Source organism: Perissodus microlepis, chromosome 10 (assembly GCF_051167445.1).
Source record: "Perissodus microlepis isolate ML-2025 ecotype Zambia chromosome 10, ASM5116744v1, whole genome shotgun sequence".
In the NCBI taxonomy this organism is placed as follows: Eukaryota; Metazoa; Chordata; class Actinopteri; order Cichliformes; family Cichlidae; genus Perissodus; species Perissodus microlepis.
This window is the reverse complement of record NC_140470.1, coordinates 12,119,649-12,137,419: the sequence shown is the minus strand read 5'-3', so window position 1 is coordinate 12,137,419 and position 17,771 is coordinate 12,119,649. Positions and strand designations below refer to the sequence as shown.

At 39.1% G+C, this 17,771-nt stretch overlaps 3 protein-coding genes across 4 annotated transcripts; 2 read left to right on the top strand and 1 right to left on the bottom strand.

Annotated features, from left to right (window-relative positions):
• Positions 1 to 166: 166 nt before the first annotated feature.
• On the top strand, positions 167 to 6,079 carry slc25a35 (solute carrier family 25 member 35). The gene is made up of 5 exons (XM_084942064.1): positions 167 to 778; positions 894 to 959; positions 1,039 to 1,191; positions 2,948 to 3,082; positions 3,315 to 6,079. Exons 1-5 carry the CDS (start codon positions 407 to 409, stop codon positions 3,483 to 3,485), a joined length of 897 nt encoding a protein of 298 aa, XP_084798190.1. The 5' UTR covers positions 167 to 406; the 3' UTR covers positions 3,486 to 6,079.
• Positions 6,080 to 6,173: 94 nt separating this feature from the next.
• Positions 6,174 to 14,098, bottom strand: LOC146378909 (mannose-P-dolichol utilization defect 1 protein-like). Of its 2 annotated transcripts, XM_084942066.1 has the most exons (8): positions 12,606 to 14,098; positions 12,310 to 12,375; positions 10,510 to 10,642; positions 10,193 to 10,278; positions 9,400 to 9,515; positions 9,170 to 9,280; positions 8,949 to 9,077; positions 6,174 to 8,020 (listed from the first exon to the last, which is right to left on the bottom strand). In XM_084942066.1, the coding sequence occupies exons 1-7, from the start codon at positions 12,694 to 12,696 to the stop codon at positions 8,955 to 8,957; spliced, it is 726 nt and encodes a 241-aa protein (XP_084798192.1). In that variant the 5' UTR covers positions 12,697 to 14,098; the 3' UTR covers positions 6,174 to 8,020; positions 8,949 to 8,954. The 2 variants fall into 2 exon arrangements, with proteins under 2 accessions (XP_084798192.1, XP_084798191.1); XM_084942065.1 differs by lacking the exon at positions 6,174 to 8,020 and having other exon boundaries at positions 8,721 to 9,077; positions 12,606 to 13,953.
• On the top strand, positions 13,835 to 16,236 carry LOC146378908 (transmembrane 4 L6 family member 1-like). The gene is made up of 5 exons (XM_084942067.1): positions 13,835 to 14,022; positions 14,463 to 14,528; positions 15,493 to 15,629; positions 15,716 to 15,902; positions 15,996 to 16,236. Exons 1-5 carry the CDS (start codon positions 13,846 to 13,848, stop codon positions 16,002 to 16,004), a joined length of 576 nt encoding a protein of 191 aa, XP_084798193.1. The 5' UTR covers positions 13,835 to 13,845; the 3' UTR covers positions 16,005 to 16,236.
• The last annotated feature ends 1,535 nt before the right edge of the window (positions 16,237 to 17,771 follow it).

Genomic DNA, 17,771 nt, shown 5'->3' with positions numbered 1-17,771 from the left:
CACTGCGCATTTATAAATCTCCAAATGGTTGTTGTCGTGTATAAAAAAATAATTGGTAGCACGGGTGAACATGATTTCACGGAACAGAGAAATAAAATGAAATCACGCATAAGTTGAAATTCTCTAAATACCGCAATTGGATATGTCTGCTTTGTTGCTGCCTTCAGCAGATGAGCGATTTTTCTTATTTCGTGTATCTAAATTTTGAGATTACGAGGCGCATTGAAGTACTCTTATGTCTTCTTTGTATTGTACTCAGCAGTCGTGGTTTGTACGGATGTACTGTATGTGGGAGGGAGTAGCTGCTTAGCAAAAGTCCAGGGATGTGAAGGACGAGACAGACTGGAGGCCGGTCTCAAGCGTACATCTGTCGTCCCGTCGGTGGTCACTCGGTCGGTCTGTCGCGATGGATTTCGTGCTGAGCGGAGTGGCGGCATGCGGCGCTTGTGTGTTCACCAACCCGCTGGAGGTCGTCAAAACTCGCATGCAGCTTCAGGGAGAGCTAAAGAGCCGCGGATCCTATCATGTTTATTATCGCAACGTCTTCCACGCTTTTTATACTATCGGCAAAGTGGAAGGACTAGTGGGATTACAGAAAGGATTAGTACCCGGGCTATGCTATCAGTTTTTTATGAATGGAGTCAGGCTCGGGTCGTACGCCATCATAGAGTCCTCGGGTTACATCCACACCAATGGAAGGGTCAACGCTGTCAAAACCACAGTAGCAGGGGCTATGGCTGGAGTGGTGGGAGCTGTGATGGGCAGCCCCATATACTTGGTCAGTAGCTGGCTTTGCCCACTTGCCTTGTGAAAAGTTATTCAGGCGTGACCTTAAAGTGAACTGTGACTTTCACCTGTGGTCAATGGTAAACTTAAATTGTCTCCACTGACAGGTGAAGACTCACCTGCAGAGCCAGGCCACCTCCTCTATCGCGGTTGGTCATCAGTACAAGCACCAGGTAACCTGAGAAAGTGAATGTGCGAATATGAGTGGGAGGCATCAACAGTGTCCTAAAATGCTGCTCCTCTTCACCACAGGGGATGACCCACGCCCTGGTTGCCATCTACAAAAATCATGGCATTCTGGGACTGTGGAGGGGCTCTAGCGCTGCAGTGCCGAGGGTCAGCGTGGGGTCGGCCGCTCAGCTCTCCACCTTCTCCTCCTCCAAGGAGCTCGTCATTGACCTGCAGGTTGGTGTGTGGTTCAATTTGCTTTTGACATGAAAATGAGGTAGAAGGCGGCTCACAGAGGGAGTTTTGTTTCTTCACTACTCCACCATGTGTGCATATTTTCCATATGTCCACACTGTTTAAAATAAACATGACTGTTTTTTAGAGTCTGCTTGTATAGTGAGTGTCAGTTGGGTAACACATCTGAACACTCCTTATTTACATTCTTGTCTAATTACAAGACCAAATCAGAACTAGAGGCTTGAGAAGGTGATTTACAGTCAGTAGCTGTTTACAGGCTCCTAAAGCACCCACTGTAACACTGACAAAGCGCTCTGTATTCCACTCCTCTGGAATGGAAATTCGACACCTTTTATTGGCCCCCTGTTGAAAACACGAGGCTTGCGTAACTAGAGTATCAGTCTGCATGATGTAAATCAGTGACCCAGCTCTAGTTTAAAAAAAGAGTTCCTTAATAAGAAATTCCCAAAAAATGATATTAGCAAAAATCCTTACATTTGTGTATACTTTTAATTTACTACTTCCTTGATTTGGCTGACTTACTTTACGCTGTCCCAACTGGTTGGTTGTGTGAGTAAGGATGGAGGTGGACTTGAACATACCTCCCATCATCTCAGCCATTACCTCATGCATAATTAGCTTTATTAAACCAAAGAAGAAGAACTTTGTATTTAGAATAGAAAAGAATAAAATTGCCCTTTGTTGTCATTGTACATGTACAGCAAAATTGTGGGTGGTCCACGCTAACTGTGCCAGAATAAAATAACTAAAAATGGAAAAAACTGGAAAAATGTATAAAATCAAGAGCGATAGCTGAACTTCTATGACAGTCCAGACTATGACTATTTTTGGGTGTTATTGTGGTCATTGGGCAATATATTGTCTTTCTTTCCTGTCCTCGTCAGTGAGTCATGCTTTCCGTCTTTCACAGTGTGCTTCATAAGGATGGACAAACTGGCTAATGATTTCAAACAGATGATGGGAACCGAAGCGGTACATGCGGTTTTGGTTTTGTCAAAAAATAGAAGAGACAAAATTATTGCTGTAGAGTTAAAAAAAAAAATGCTGACATGCTAGATTTTGAGTCAGAACATTGCAAGGTGTTGTGCAAAGCTCCCTCCATCATATGGGTTGTGCTATAGCTGGGCTGACACTATGCATTAGACAGCTCTCTCTTCCATCATCATCAAATACCAAATAAGGGGATATCTTTGGGGAGTCCAGAAATTTCAGCTTGAAACATCAAATAGTTTCTAGATATTTGTTTAAAGGGTGTGCTTAAATATGGGACTGTAAAGAATAGCTTTATTATATTGGATGGTAAGAAAGACAAGTGAAAATGTCAGGCTTTTGTCTTTAACTGTTTTTGAGAAACTCGTGTTAAAGATTGCCTCAGATTTCAAAGTGTGACAAAACTTTGAAATGTATCGACGGACGATTTTTAAATTACAATATGTGTTAAACAAATAAAATTTCATATATCCAAACGTTGGGCTGTATTAGCAGGTGAATCGGAAGGTGCACGGTAACTTGAGATGGAATGACCTCGATAATAATAGAGCCTCCTTCCTCTGGTTCGCTGCACGTAACCGTGCAATTATGAGGAGTTAAAATTAGAAGTGGCTGCACAGGTGCTGCTATCTTGATAATGACTTATCCCTCTACTTCTACTCTACTTCTACTGCAACCGCAGGCCCACGTGTGCACGCTCTCTAAACCTGTCCATCCTGTAATATTATTTTCTTCTGTTGCCAAGGTGTTTCCAGCAAACAGCTGGCTGGTGGCCCTCAGCGCCGGCATGATCAGTAGTGTGGTGGTGATGCTGGCTATGACTCCTTTTGATGTGGTGAGCACGCGGCTCTACAACCAGCCCGTGGATCATTTGGGCAAGGTGAGCACAGGGGCCAGACTGGGGAAGTATGAAGTGAAGGGAAGATCCTAGCTCATGGCGTGGTTGATATGTTTTCATTGTATTCATCCTCTGTGAATCCCTCATTGTGTCATCTCCCATTTGTGTGGGAGAAATTGTTGGTCGCTTGGCTCCAGGTTTAGACAAGAAAGATTGCTTGAACAAAAAAACAAGGTGGGTGTAGAACAAGAACAATCATTCTCTTGTTTTTTAGGGTCATCTCTATAAAGGATTTACTGACTGCTTTTCCAAAACCCTGAAGAAGGAGGGATTGACGGGGCTTTACAAAGGCCTGGGAGCGTCTTATTTCCGACTCGGTCCACACACCATTCTTTCGTTGTTTTTCTGGGATGAACTGCGCAAATTCTACCAGCCGTTCAGATAACACCCGGGACGAAGACACTGGAAAATGGGTAACTCATTATGTTCTGAGTGCAGAAGGTTAAATGAATCGTCGTTTAATGAGTTTATGATTATCCGGTGGATGGAAACACCTGAAGGTGTTTTAGAGCAAAGGTAATGTTTTACACTCCAGTTAAAAAAACACTTTAGAGTCAAATGTGTCAAGAATGAAGGTAAAAATGTTAAATTATTGAGCTGCTGAAGGATATATTAACTGCACTTGTCACATAGAACCATACAGTATGCTGTATGTCCTCCAGAGGAAATTCAACACTGCACCTTTTCTCTAGCTCTTAAACTCCTGTGTACTGAGGATACGAGGTCAATGTCCTATTTTTATTCTGTGTGTCTGGGAATTAGGAAAATCTGATCGTGATACAAATTCCCTGCAGCAGCCTTGTGCTTGTTTTCAGGTGATGAAGAGTATTCTATACTGTAGCAACATAGTTAATCATTTTGGCCTTTAGCAATTTCCCTCAAACAACTTTGCCTTTGACTCATTAAAGCCAATGAAAACCAGTTGATAACTCACTCACCAGTGAGTCAGCTGGTTGCAAAACCAAAACTTCTTTAAACTTTTTTTTTAGGTCTATGTGGAGTTTCCTAAACTTTCTAAAGACTGCAAACATGCCAGGCTCAAGTTTTGTGAACTGTATATAATTGAGCCTTGAGTTTGAGTAGGTCAAATGCATCCTAGAATATAGTTACTGTCAAACAGTATGTGGAGAAAAATGTTTCCCAGCCTTACAAAAGGATAAATATGTAATGTGGTTAAAGGCAACTCTAAGACAAAGGCTTTGTTTCAAAATGACTTCTGCAGCAGACAGATTTCCTCTTTGGGTGAAGAAAGAAAACTCCACTAACATGAAATATTTTAGGCCTCATAAACCAAAGCGAGTATCCAGTGGATCTGCCAAAAAAAAGGATGTGAAAGCCAATGCCCTCCCTAAGCATGTGGTACTGTACAATAACAGGAGCCGTTACTCTTAATATACACATCAAAGCGGCTTCCTCCATTAAATTAGACAAACAACAACAAAAAACTGCACATTTTTCATTGCCATACATGACACATTTCATAAAAAGTGTTGTGTTTAAACACTGATGGGAACTGGCCCCTTTTTTCTAAATGTAAATGGATTTATTGGAGTTTTATTCTATAACTGCACTGGTACATTTGTTGAGTGTGCAAGCGCGAGTTAAAGTATTTCACTGTCATATTAATTTATTTGTGACATTTAAAGTTGACAAAACATTCAAACATTCAATTAATTATTGCCATGAGTTAGAAACCTTACTGCTGCTCTGCTAAAATGTCTTGGTTAAGCCATAATCTGTTGGTGAAGCTAGTTGGTGAATAGTGTGCCTTAATAAACCTTTAGGAATAAAAGCGGTCCATTTTAATATGTTACCGACGTGACGTTTATAGGCTCGTCCACTGACTCCATCTGCTTGAGTTTTGGTTCTATGAAGCGTTCATAATTTAGCCCAACAGTCAGATTACCATGAAATGGAAACTGTTGGTAACATTTTGAAGTTCCACAAAACTTTGTGGATTTTGATGCTTTCTTAATAAGTGTAGGATGCCCATGAATTTATTTATATGAGCATTATTAGTTATTCCCGACCACCTTTGAATGCAACAGCACAATGTGACATGTAACAAATGTACTGTAGCTCTACGAATAGAGTTCCCTGAAGTTTGTGACAGAAGGCAGGAAACTGTTATTTAAGTTTATTAAATATTATGAAGTTTTGAACTTTAAAAGAATTGAGTTTTGGCAATTTTTCTGTTTTTAAATGTGTTTTTCTTGATATAATTATGCTCATTTGTTCTTTGTATATGGTTCCTTATGGAGTTTGGTTTTTTTTGTAAGGGAACATGATTTTTTCTTTAAATTTTAATTGTTAAGGTGGTAGTGATAGGTGTACTAGGCAGCAGTGCGGCATATCCAAATACTGATGGAACAATTTTAGGGTGGATCAAAATATAATGGTGCTGTGGTCTTTGCATGGAGCCCAAAGGGAATATGGATTCTTCCACATCTGTCACTTCAGTGGTTTCATGAGACTTCTGTCAAACAAAAGTTGTGTCATTAACAATCACCAATCCAGCTCGATTTTATTACACTGCAGTTCAATACCTTAGCTTTTAGTTATGATAAAGTCAGATTACAGCAAACTGAGCTGTTTGAATGCAAACCTGTGTTTGGACTTTTCTCTACAGTCTCAGTAAATAGAAAGATTAGTTGATAGTTTTAGGAATAAAAACTTTAGAATTGATACAGAGGCCTTGGAAAGGGAGCGAAAGTTGATGCTCAAACACTATAAATGCAAAAAAAACGTATATGTATCAACACTTTTGTTTGGAAATCTTTCAGCTCATTTCTCTGTGTCTCCATTATACAATATTTGCCAAAGTTTAAACCTCATGACAGTTCTAAAAGTTATGTGTTATCGGTCATTTCATGGAGCAGCTTGGTTCCATTTCATGAATGTTAGAAAATAATTTTCCAACATGGTTCTTTGATATGTGGAATGGAAGTGAAGAGCAAATAAACTCAGACTTTTATTGTCCGACAGTGTGGTGGTTTCTCACTTTGTTCAACAGTGTTGAAAATGTAAAATTTCCTGTGTGTTATTCTCAAACTTTACTGCATATGTCTTGTAGTACATTTATTTCATTTTCATGATTTCCCACCGTTGAGCAGCAGCTAGCTGGAGTTTCTTTTCCTTAAAAGAGATGAACTCATGAGGCCGTCTTCTCACCGCTACATTGAAGAACTGGTAAAGTGATGACGTTTCTCATCAGCTGGTAGAGAACAGAAAGTGCTGGACAAAATTTCTTAAATGACAATATCGCCCTGCTTGGCAGGTGACTTAAGAGGACTTATGAAGAAGTATGCTAACGTTTTCTAATTGGTAATGTTACAGTAGTTATTACTGGATATTTTTTTCTGCGTGACTTCCTTTGTGCATGACTGGATGTTAGTTGCACCTCCAACTGGAAGTTAAGGTTAACTGTTCTGTGAATGCCTGATATCATAGTTATGAAAATCACCTGTGTCAACCTGCAACATGACTCCTACTGCAGGAAGTAGAGATAATTATGTGTACACATATGAAAAGGGCCTTTGGCATAAGGATGACTGAAGGTGGCGTGTCTTTAATACTGTACACGTTTACAAAAAATGACTGAGAAAAACAGTTGACCAATATTTCACAGTTACACAATATTGTGCAAAAGTTCACGACAACCCTTATTTCTTCATATTTTGCTAGTGAAAATCAGGAACTCGCATGAAAATCCAGTGTAAAAAGCAAAAATAGAGTTTGTACAATTCTAACCTCGTCCATACATATTGATGATCTGAACTAAATAGAATATCGAATTTGATTTCATCTCTTCATAAGACCTGCTGCCACTGATTTTTAGTCCAGTCCTTGTGTAGTTTCAGATACTTATCACATGCAGAACTAAAAATGTAATCTACATGATACAGTGCGCATGCAATAAAATAAATATAGGAGAAACATCCCGCCCTCTGAAAGATCGAATTAATGAACGCAGATGTTTGATCGAAAGGATTGATCTAACCAGCCCTGTTGCAAGACACTTCAATGATAAACATCCAAATTCACCATTATTGTTTCTATGCATTGAAGCCATTAAACTAAACCAAAGAGGTGGTAATATTAATTTTATCCAGAAAAAAAGAAGCATTTTGGATATTCCGCTTTAAGAGTCTGCACCCCAGAGGTATGAATCTATCAATGAGTTTTTGTGAACTGAACCTTTTTTACGTTTTTATTCTAAGTTTATCAGTTAAATTATTCTCACATGGGTAATGTTTATTTAATTAATTTTATTTATTTTTTCAGCCAAAGGAGCATTCTAGACATCTCATCTTAAGTCTACATTTTAACTCTACATTTTAGAGATTTTACATTTTAGAGACATAAATTAGGACCTTTTAACAAATGTGTTCCTATGGGATGATGTCCTCTTGTTTTTTAATTCAACTGCTGGACGAACCTCCTTTTATTATTAAATACTGCCTTGTCCCTTTTTTTTTTTTTTGTATATTCATAGTATTCTTCTTATGTATTTCACATGTGTTATTTTGAGACAGGTGGGGATTATGTCTCCTCCCCTTCTCATCATTAATGATCTAGTCCAGTATTTACTTTTGCGTGACTTAACCAATTAATCATTACCTACCTGTTATATGTCATCTGATCTATCTATGAAGTTTTGATTGGTTAATTTTAATTTTTTTTCTGTTTCCTGTCTTGTATTTAAGCAATTTTCTACAATGTTTTACTATGACCCTGATGAAGGCCACAAGCCGAAACGCGTTGGTCAATTATTAAAGTTGTTCATCTTCCCTTAAGTGTTGCTGGAGTTCCTGCATTGTGAATTCTTACATCCTCTCCATGCACCTTGGAAGTAGGTGAAGTTGTGCCAGAAATTTTTGCTGTAGTTTCAGATACCTCAGCCAAAAGAAAGTCTTCCTCCTTGGAGGTAAAATATAAAAAAAGGATGAGTGGCTCAAGTGTAAATAAAATTCAATTTGCACTACATTTAAATCCATACTGAAATAAGGAACCTCATAAATTATAGTTATTAAATTGTTTATATAATAGGTTTTTGTGTTCTGTTGTAAAATAGTAAAGTTAGGAAATAACTACCTGAACAAAAACAAACACTGGTGGCTAAAAATACCTGAAGATCAAGTTAGATTACTGAACACACTAGACTGTAAATATCCTGCAGATATGAACTTAAGCACTCTGACTGTGAGCTTACTGTGCGAGTGCCTCGGGTAAAGGGTATAAATTTTTGGAGACGCTCAAATTACAATACAAAATAATGAAAATATGATCAATATGTGATACCAACAGGAAGAGCAAAATCTATCACAAAAGTAATGTTTTTCTATTTTGTAAAAAATAAAACTAAAAAAATAAAAGTATGACCATATGAATATTCCTGTAATCTCAAAGTAGGGACTAATAAGTGATATTCCAGCAAAAGCTTCTGTATTTGTTCTCTTCAGCCCACTTTGAAATGGTTTACGGTTTACTCAGCGAGTTTAATCTGGTAAACTTTAGTTTGATGTTGATGCAAATTTGAAATGGCTCAACAGAAAGACACAGAGCTGCCAGATTACTTAAAAATATTTTGTCATAGCTGCAGACACAGTGAAAATTGTTTCTGTGAGAATAAAGTCATTTTATTTGAATCCCTGGTGGTCAACAAAGTATTTTTTTTATCCCCTTAGGACACAATAACCTAAAACAGACATAATATTTCACACAAAACACGTGACAGTGGCATTTGGACATATTAAAAAGGAAAAATCTGTAAACATTTACTGCTACTTTGGCTCCGTACTTGACAGGCCAACCTCAGGCACAATATAATAACAGGCAGCATCATCACCGTGCTCTACACTGTCTTCTTTGTAGTGCTGACAGCGCCGGCCTTGTAGCAGAGGATCTGAGCCAGGAGGACACAGCTGAGACAGGCTGACAGTATGTGTGACAAACTCACAGGAGAGTTTCCATTTTCCTATAAAAAAAAAGTTTCAAGTTGTTCCAGTTAGTATAACCACAACTATGCAGTTGTACACATATGTCTGCTAGTAATTCTTAACTGCATACCTGTAAAGAAACAAAGGCCACACCCAGAGACCCTGCAAATGAAAGCAACACTGACAGAGTGGATAGCTGACCTGTGTGGCTGTTGTGATAGTTTGTTGTAGCCTGGAGAACCTGTAAATAACAAATCCACTAAATATGTTCACCGTGCACTTAAAAAAGAAAAAATACAGTTCAGTGATCACATTTATCATAGAACAGCTCATAAATGAGGCAAGTTGATAAGTTGCTACCTTGCTTGCAATGAAAGCCGCCAAACTGGAGGCCTGTATCACTGAGATGACTGCTGCTGCTGCATAGGAGCGCAGGAGGAGCATTACACCACTGAGAGCAAAGAGGAGCAGAACTCCTGCAACAGACACAGAAACCACAATTATATATGAAGAATACAGCAACACCACAAGGTGGCGCTATTTGAAAGCATAGCCACCCTGTCTTTGAGGGACTTTGTTCAAACCCTACAATCACTACATCACTGTGTTGTTTTTTCCATGTTCAGATATAACAGCTCCAAATATAACACTTGGAGAATCTGGCTGATTCTGCATGACCACAAAAAACACAGAGGTTCTTTGCTGCATTCAGACCCTGCATGACCGCAGCTGATTCCTTAAAGTGTCACTCAAAGTTCATTTCTGTGAAGAAGCAGCCAAGTGCTGGAGATTTCCAATAGTTTCACATTCAAGTCATAAATATCATGCCTTAACCCGCTGCTGTAAATACTCCTCCTTAGCCCAACACTGATTAACTCCTGGAGTCAATCCAGATCCGGGCATTGTTTTAATTAATCCTTTACCCCTGAGAAATAGGGCCAAAAAAAAGCAACTGTGTGTTAAATCTCCAAAAATCAGTATCAAATTGAAAACGTAAAAACTGGGGGACACTGTCTTAACTGTCTTAACTGTCACTGTCACCGCTTAATTATTTGTATTAGTGTGGAGGGACCTGCCTGCCTCGGTGAAAGTATGTCATGTTGGACTGCTCTTTGTACCTGCCTCTGCAAAATCTGCAGATGCATGTGCTCACCTCGGACCGTATCACCGCGATAATGGAGGATGAGGAAGACGATCGCCACTGTCTGGGCAAGCGTGAAGAGCCTATCAGCCCAGGCACTGTTGAACAGTTCAAGTGAAATACATTTAAGGTAGCACAGAAAAAAAAGGTAAAAAAATAAAGTCACCCACTGTGTTTTAAGTTGAGAAGATTTGGGGTGTGCCTATGCAGGGCTTGAGCAAGTGAGTCATGCATGATGAACAGACTGAGAATTTGAACTTGAGTGGTGTAAAGCATGACATGAATGGGAAATACTACGAATGGTGTGATCTGCGCATCAGCTTACTTACAAGAGAGGGAAGTTGTTGGCCATAGCGTACACAACAGGACATGAGAAAGCATAAAGCTGCAAGAAGAAGGCGCTAAGACTCAGACCCTCTGCACTTCCTCCCCATAACATCTTTATCAACTGAGGCAGTTGTGCTGCATGGAAACAACAGGGAATCAGGTGACATTTGGTCGTTAGAGGAGAAATTAATGGTCCATATCTGGACCAACATGAAAAAGACAGAAAGCACTCATTGCAAGTCAAACATCTGAGTCAGTCAGCGTCATTCTAAAATTGGGCCAAAATGCAGACGCAGAGAGGTAAACTGAGATAAAGAAAAAAATGAGCCGCTTATCGACTGTTTGCAGGTCGTCATGAAAGCAAAACACGAAGTCAAAATGGGGAAACTCAAAACGATACACTAGTGAATCATAAAGCTTGAACACACACACTGGGGGGAAGTGAACAGAAACTCTGATAAAGGACAATCACCTCTCTGTGTGTGATTGAGGCAGAAAGGAGACACGTGGGGGGGACACAACTGATCCAGATCACACAGGAGGAGACGAGGAAGGCAAAACTAAAACCAAAACATAAGGAACAACTAACTAGGTGAGATAACTAATCGAGGGGAAGAGGGCGGATCAATGAGGGAGAAATTAAACTCTAGACTAAATGTGCTAAAAACACACAAACCAAACATGAACATTAAACAAACTAGGAATCAAAGAGAATATTAAAACCTGAAAGTCTAAAATCTTAAAAATCCCCAGGACCACACAAGTGGAATGCACTGACCTGTGAAAGTCAAGGATAAATGTAGTTCTATAAATAAAGGAGGGAAACTGAAAATATTTTGTCTTTTTTGGTAATATGAGTAACAGGGTTGTATTGGTCAAAAGGACACACTCAGTGTGGTCACAAAAGACTAGAAAAATACTGGCACTGAACTTTGGTGTACCCATGGTGTTTGTACGTGGGCTTGATCATGTCTATTCATACTCTTCATTTCCCAGACTAAAGAGGTTACAGTAAGCAGGTTGTGCATGCGTTCTGGGACACAATTATTATTATATTAACTAAAATGGACCTATGTCAACAAAATCAAAACAAAAAACAAGCAAGCAAAGAAAAAAGTGGATTTACTCAACTTATTTTGGCTTATATTAAACATGCGAATTCGTTTTAAAAAGTTGGGAGAGTAGATAAAGATGCCATTTTGGTTTGCAAGAGGGATATGCATTTTAAATAGTATACTGGAACCATTTGTTCAGCTAGATTTACATTTTGCATCAGGGCAGTGTTTTATGCTTAATAATTTTGTGCATGGATTATTTCTAAATTCATGGGTGGGACTGAAAATGTCCTGCAATTCTGATTGGCTCATCTGTACTGAGAGCTGCCTGTGACAAATTTAGAATTTTTGGAACTGTCCCCCTAAAAAAAGCCACATGGTAATAACCACATAAATACGCAAATATTCATGTGCATTGTGCTGTGGCATGAATCCGTTTCCCGCCGTCATTTGTTTCTGCATTTTGCATGAAGACGACATGCTAATGTGGTGGCTTAACCGCTTGGCCAGATGTTATCTGCACCAGTAATGAGGGAGTCTTACAAAATGTTATGATGATTTGATTATTATCCATCATGATTATCGTGTAAAGGGGGGTTAGAGGGAGGAAAAATGCGATTGCGTTAGTATGTCTTTTCTTGTTTTGTTTCTTAAATGTGAAACTGCCCTGTTAATGAACCTCGTTTGTCATTGATACAGTATGCTGTGATCTGCTTTGAAACACATGATTAAATCACGGCGTCTTACCCAGGAATGTGTCCAGTATGATCCAGAATCCGGCAGCTTTGTTTAGTACGAACTTTAGGCATGGCACTGTAACACAAAAGAAAACTCTCAGACAATGAAGATGTACCTCAACGTCAGATCTCCAAATAAGTTTGCACTGTAGGTGGCAAAAGGCAAAAAAAAACAAACAACATCTTTACTTTCTCTCGTCCCCACGCACCCTCCGTCCAGCCCCCGCTATCACTCATATAGAGCATCTGGAAAAATTAAGTTTCCATTTCACCCGGTCGGTTGAAAGTGTCAGCCGGAAGCCTCACCGTGAAAGTGAAAGTTCAGGAAGAGCTCGTAGTAGCATTTTTCTGGCATTAAATAAGTTACAAGAAACTCTTTGATGGTTGACGTGGCCATGGTGGCTCAGCCGTAGCCAGGAATGATCATCAGCAACAGGGGGAGTGGTCCAAAGGTTTCCCAGTGTTTACAGTGGAGTCCAAAGAGGATAAAGAGCCAGACGTTTGACCTCTGAGATAAAACCACAGTTTCCAAGAGAAAAAAAAAGTTATCCAGCTTTTGTATTCTTTGTTGTAATGGTAAAGAGGTTATTATAATTATGGGATGTTTCTGGAGAACTGCACAGTTTGAACATAACTGAATTCAGTTGTGTGCAAAGTACTTAACTGACATCTACTTCTCATGCTCTGCTTAAAGCTCTGAAACAAATTTCACATTTTTCATTTCATAGCTGAGCTACAACAGTGTCTTCGTAGGAGAGGGCATTATCTGCGGGTGTACTGGAGGGTTGACCAAAACATGTGACGTACTAATCCTGCTTGTAGCCTCCCACACATCTGGAATTCAGATTACAAGATAGCACAGAAAAACTCCCCAGGTATGAAAAAACAGACTACAATCATATCTGGTTTTCATCCCAGGGTGTTCTCGCTTAAGAGTAGCCCATTTTTGGTGGGGGAGAAAATCAGATAGAAAACAGTCCTAAATGAGGAGGTGCTGAGATTTCCGAGTAGTAGTTTTTATTATCGCTCTTTGTTGAGTCTTTGTAGCAATTTATTTTGGTATCAAAAGTAGGAAGTCTCCCGCTGGTGAAAATTTGATAACTAAATCAACAAAATGTGAGTTTAACAGATCACTGAAACAGATAAAGGCTGTAGGTTTTACATAAATGATCACACATTTCCAGAGGTTTTATGCCCAGGTTTAATTAGTTAGGCCTTTTGTTTTCCCCAGAGCGGATACTTTGAGCAACCCTACCACTGAACCATCATCATTATGACGCCACCATTAAGAAACCTGCGATTTTCACAGGGGATGAATGTTTGATAAAGACGTTCAGTTTGGCTCAAAACCACTCTACCAGCTCCCTATTTTTAATAAAATTAAGCCACCAATGCAAATATGCTTCAAACTTTTTTTTTTTCATGTAGGACGTCTTTCCTCTCAAAAAAGAAGACCAAAAAAACCCAAAAAACAGGAAGGATGTGCACTAAAACGTGATGAACAGAAAGTCTTTAATCACAGTTGGTTAGTTTTCTCTGTGACAACATGTGTACTGGAAAATGCTCGCGTATCATTGCCTATACTCTGTACCCGATGGTGCTTCTGTCCATCATCTGCAACATCGTGCTGTTCTTCCCTGACCTCAGCGCCAAGTATGTGAAAGAACAGCACATCACTGGAGAGGTCATGTACATGGGGGGACTCATTGGAGGAGGTTTATTGGTGAGTTTTCACTTCTCTTATGTGCTGATTGTAAGGGTGGGAGCCAAGTCTTTATTTTTATTATTATTATTATTATTATTATTATTATTATTATTATTATCATCATCATCATCATTATTATTACATCTAATAGATGGTCTGATAGATGGTGTAAACTCTAAAATATCCCGTAAAACCTCAATTTGAACAGAATATAAATGGTTTTACAGACTAGTTTACTCCAAGTACAGATTTTGTGCGTTGGTTAAAAGAGAGAAAAAACAACAACAACCAACAACCTGGAATTTGTTTAATCTAGAAGCTCTTCAAATCTTACTGAAAATTTGGTGCTATTTAAAGGCTTAGAGTGGCTGAACTTAACTAACCTCTTAAGTGCTGTTGAACTGGTTTCTTGTTGATGATGCATGCAGAGTAGTTTAACTCTGTGTGTACCACCACAGGTTTTCATGTCAGCACTTTCCATTCACTTGACTGGAGAGCACGGGTGCTGCGCAAATCGCTTAGGGGTGAGTAACTTTGAACACATTTCTGGTGACAGGTACATCTCAGTAACTGGTAAAGGAATTGTTGTTAAATGACCACTTGCAAGATCAGGAAGAACTGCCAAAGTCTCTATATAAAGGATAAAAAGTGTCCTGTATTCACAAAACCTTAAAGGCCTTTAAGCAAAAACTGCAACAAACAAAACAACAACAACAACAGGGGACAGTTTGCAAGTACACATGGGGGCGCTATCAACATCATCGCGTTCGAAGAAAAATGATTGTACTACTTGGAACACTTGGATACTTGGAATTCAAAATTATCTGGAGGTGAAGCACAGTGGCGATAGCATCATGTGGTGCGACTGCTTTGCTACAAGATATACTGGTAGGATGGCAGTATGAGGAAGGACATTAAAGCAGATATATTCAGTTCACACGTAAGTGTTTACGGGTGTGCGACCAAGCTGAGAGACACTTCCAAAAAGAAGAAATATGCTTGGTGTTGTATCACTATTACGCAATATTTAAGTCCATGTGAGATAAGACAGCAAATTACCACAAATACTAACTCAATTCATTTCTTCTTATTTTTTGCCAAACAATATGCCAAATTAAACAATAAGCTTAACGAAAGATTTGCATCGAGATTAGAACAATGCAATGACAGTTAAGCAAAACAAAGCACCATTATGACATGCACATGCATGCACAACTGTGAATCTTGACTAGAAACTATTATCTTGTTTTAATAATAGAGGTATGTTGGGACATCAGTCTGTAGTTCGTGATAGGATAGGAGCTAGAAAGGACATTGGACAGTTATTTGGCTTTTCTTTCTTAAACTTATAAATAATAGTTTCACACAAATCTTAGAAGAACAGAGGTGAAATATTAAAAGCTGCTCAGAATTCACTGTTAATACCAAATATCTTAATCTGCAATAGAAATGTTTTTATGACCTGTCATTGTCATTTAACTCTGGCAGATGTTCCTATCTATTCTGTTTGCTGCACTGGGTGCGGCGGGTGCCGTTTACAGTTTCATTGCAGCATTTCTTGGCTTAACAAATGGCCCCCTCTGCAAATCTGAAACCGGTGATTGGCAGAGACATTTCCAAAGCAGGTGACAAGCAGAAGCAGTTTTCCAAAGACACTTGTTAAAATCCTCAATAAGTTCTGGTTGCTCATAAACCTCTTTTCTTCACGCAGCAATATGACCTACCTGACTGACTATAAGTCGTGGGCGAAGTGCAGTGAGCCAAAGAATGTGGTGCTGTTCAATACTGCGCTGTTTATGACTCTGCTCATAGCCAGCTGCCTGCAGGGGTTGCTCTGTGCCATGCAGATAATCAATGGCCTTGCCGGCACTCTGTTTGGAACCTGTGACAAAAAAGAGGTGAGGTAAAAAGACCACACATTGATGTTTCTCATAAGTTACACTCACCAGCGGCTCCCTCATTTTAGTGATGTTTGTTCTTTCAAATTACAGCATGCATAGGTTTCTGATCAGGAGGCATCTGAAGAGGAGTCTAAAAGAAGTGTTCCTGCCTTCAGTACATCTGTAGTGTATGCTTGCTCTAAAAGTATTGTTGGGGTATTTTAATATGCTTGAGGCTGCTGTTACATATACACATTAGCGTCCGCTGTGAAACGAGTACAGTATTGCAAATAATTCACGCTAATCATAGAGTCAGATAGAAATAAACTGCTTGAAAATAAATGCTTCTGGTCCACAGATACACATTTGTCTTGTGTTTTGTCATTACAGTCACTAAAAAATATACTAATACAACTGCAGTGATATTTGAGAGTGCACCTCTTTGTTTCACTCCACACAAACTTTATTCTGTCTATCTATCCTGTATAAATGCGATTTCATGTTCCAGATGCATTAACAAACTTCACGGTTTTTCTAAAAAGAATAATCAATCAAAATACAATCCACAGCACTCAAAACATTGCTGTGTGTGAGGAAGGTGAGGAAGGGAACTTCAGATCTCATGATAACCTTTATGGCAGCTGAGTAATCTTGCCTCACCCTAAGTGTTGCCCAGACACCAAACATGTTTTGTTCAGCATGAGTTTCTCTCTCTCTCGTTGTCAGTACAGTGCCTAGATAATATACTAAGGTACTGATATATACTAATATATATATATATATATATATATATATATATATATATATATATATTATCACTGTTTTCCTGTGGTTTTCATATTGATCTCTCTTTCCCTTGGTGTGTTGCTATAGCAGCGGCAAAACAAAGTTGTGTGTTGAGCATGCAATAACAGTGTCGATGTATGACATTGTTATCTTACACTGCTTTTTGAACATGTCTCTCACACTGAGAAGTGGTGGCTGTTATACATTCCAACAACAAAAGAAACTCACTCGTTTTTAATATGTGTATGTGACGAGAAAAGATAGATCACACATAGACTTTGGGGGCTCTTATATAAATAAAAAAGTACAATAAAGAAAATAAAAAGACTGTCTGAATGCACCGTCACACTGTTAGCAATCAAAGCTGGATCCATTGCTGAGGAAGGAGAATCTACAGAGCTTGACATACACAGAGATAAAGCAAAGACATTATATGGTTTCGACACGTTTAACAATTCGTAAAGTTGGTCTTGAGTAGCAATCAGACAATTCTATTCTGACACTTGCCGCACTTTAGCATATGATCCACCAAATTTAGTTTAAAATGACGACCCTGCAAATTTCATCAGATCCAGGGGTTGGTGTCCTGGTCACCCTTTCACCCACTTGAGACTTCTCAGAGTTCTGGTCACACAAATGTTTCATCTTGACCTGCGGCTTTTTTAGGTTCTGTTTTGTCAACTGACCTGCCCTATAGAGTCTGCCGCAAACCATTAACACGGTCTATCAATTTCACAGGTGAGTCATCTGATAACCACTTATCCCACTGCTAAAGGTCCTCATACCTTTTGTCTAAAGATCATAAAAGTCATTAGGGCTTAACCCTGTATTCTCTGACAGACTTCTACACCCATCTGTCATTCAGAATAGCAGACTTAATGGGTAACCAATTTTCAGCCAAGACCCGATTTCCAGCCAAATCATTTCCCCAAATCACCTCTATGCCATGGATAGGTAAAGCAGACTGAACCCCAGTGAACCCCAACATGGATATCATCCACAAGGTCACACAACAGCCTGGCTTTATTCAGTGGTGGGTTTTTTCTGTTAATAATAAAGACAATAAAAACAACTTACAATGGACAGAAGAATAAAAGAAAA

Excerpts from the sequence above, each read along its gene's own strand:
- slc25a35 (XM_084942064.1), top strand. The coding sequence starts at position 407 with ATGGATTTCGTGCTGAGCGGAGTGGCGGCATGCGGCGCTTGTGTGTTC. Across the intron at positions 960-1,038 it reads GTCATCAGTACAAGCACCAG|GGGATGACCCACGCCCTGGT; the intron begins GTAACCTGAGAA and ends TCTTCACCACAG. Across the intron at positions 3,083-3,314 it reads CCGTGGATCATTTGGGCAAG|GGTCATCTCTATAAAGGATT; the intron begins GTGAGCACAGGG and ends CTTGTTTTTTAG.
- LOC146378909 (XM_084942066.1), bottom strand. The coding sequence starts at position 12,696 with ATGGCCACGTCAACCATCAAAGAGTTTCTTGTAACTTATTTAATGCCA. Across the intron at positions 12,376-12,605 it reads CCTGAACTTTCACTTTCACG|TGCCATGCCTAAAGTTCGTA; the intron begins GTGAGGCTTCCG and ends TTTGTGTTACAG. Across the intron at positions 10,643-12,309 it reads CATACTGGACACATTCCTGG|CACAACTGCCTCAGTTGATA; the intron begins GTAAGACGCCGT and ends GTTTCCATGCAG.
- LOC146378908 (XM_084942067.1), top strand. The coding sequence starts at position 13,846 with ATGTGTACTGGAAAATGCTCGCGTATCATTGCCTATACTCTGTACCCG. Across the intron at positions 14,023-14,462 it reads TCATTGGAGGAGGTTTATTG|GTTTTCATGTCAGCACTTTC; the intron begins GTGAGTTTTCAC and ends GTACCACCACAG. Across the intron at positions 14,529-15,492 it reads GCTGCGCAAATCGCTTAGGG|ATGTTCCTATCTATTCTGTT; the intron begins GTGAGTAACTTT and ends TAACTCTGGCAG.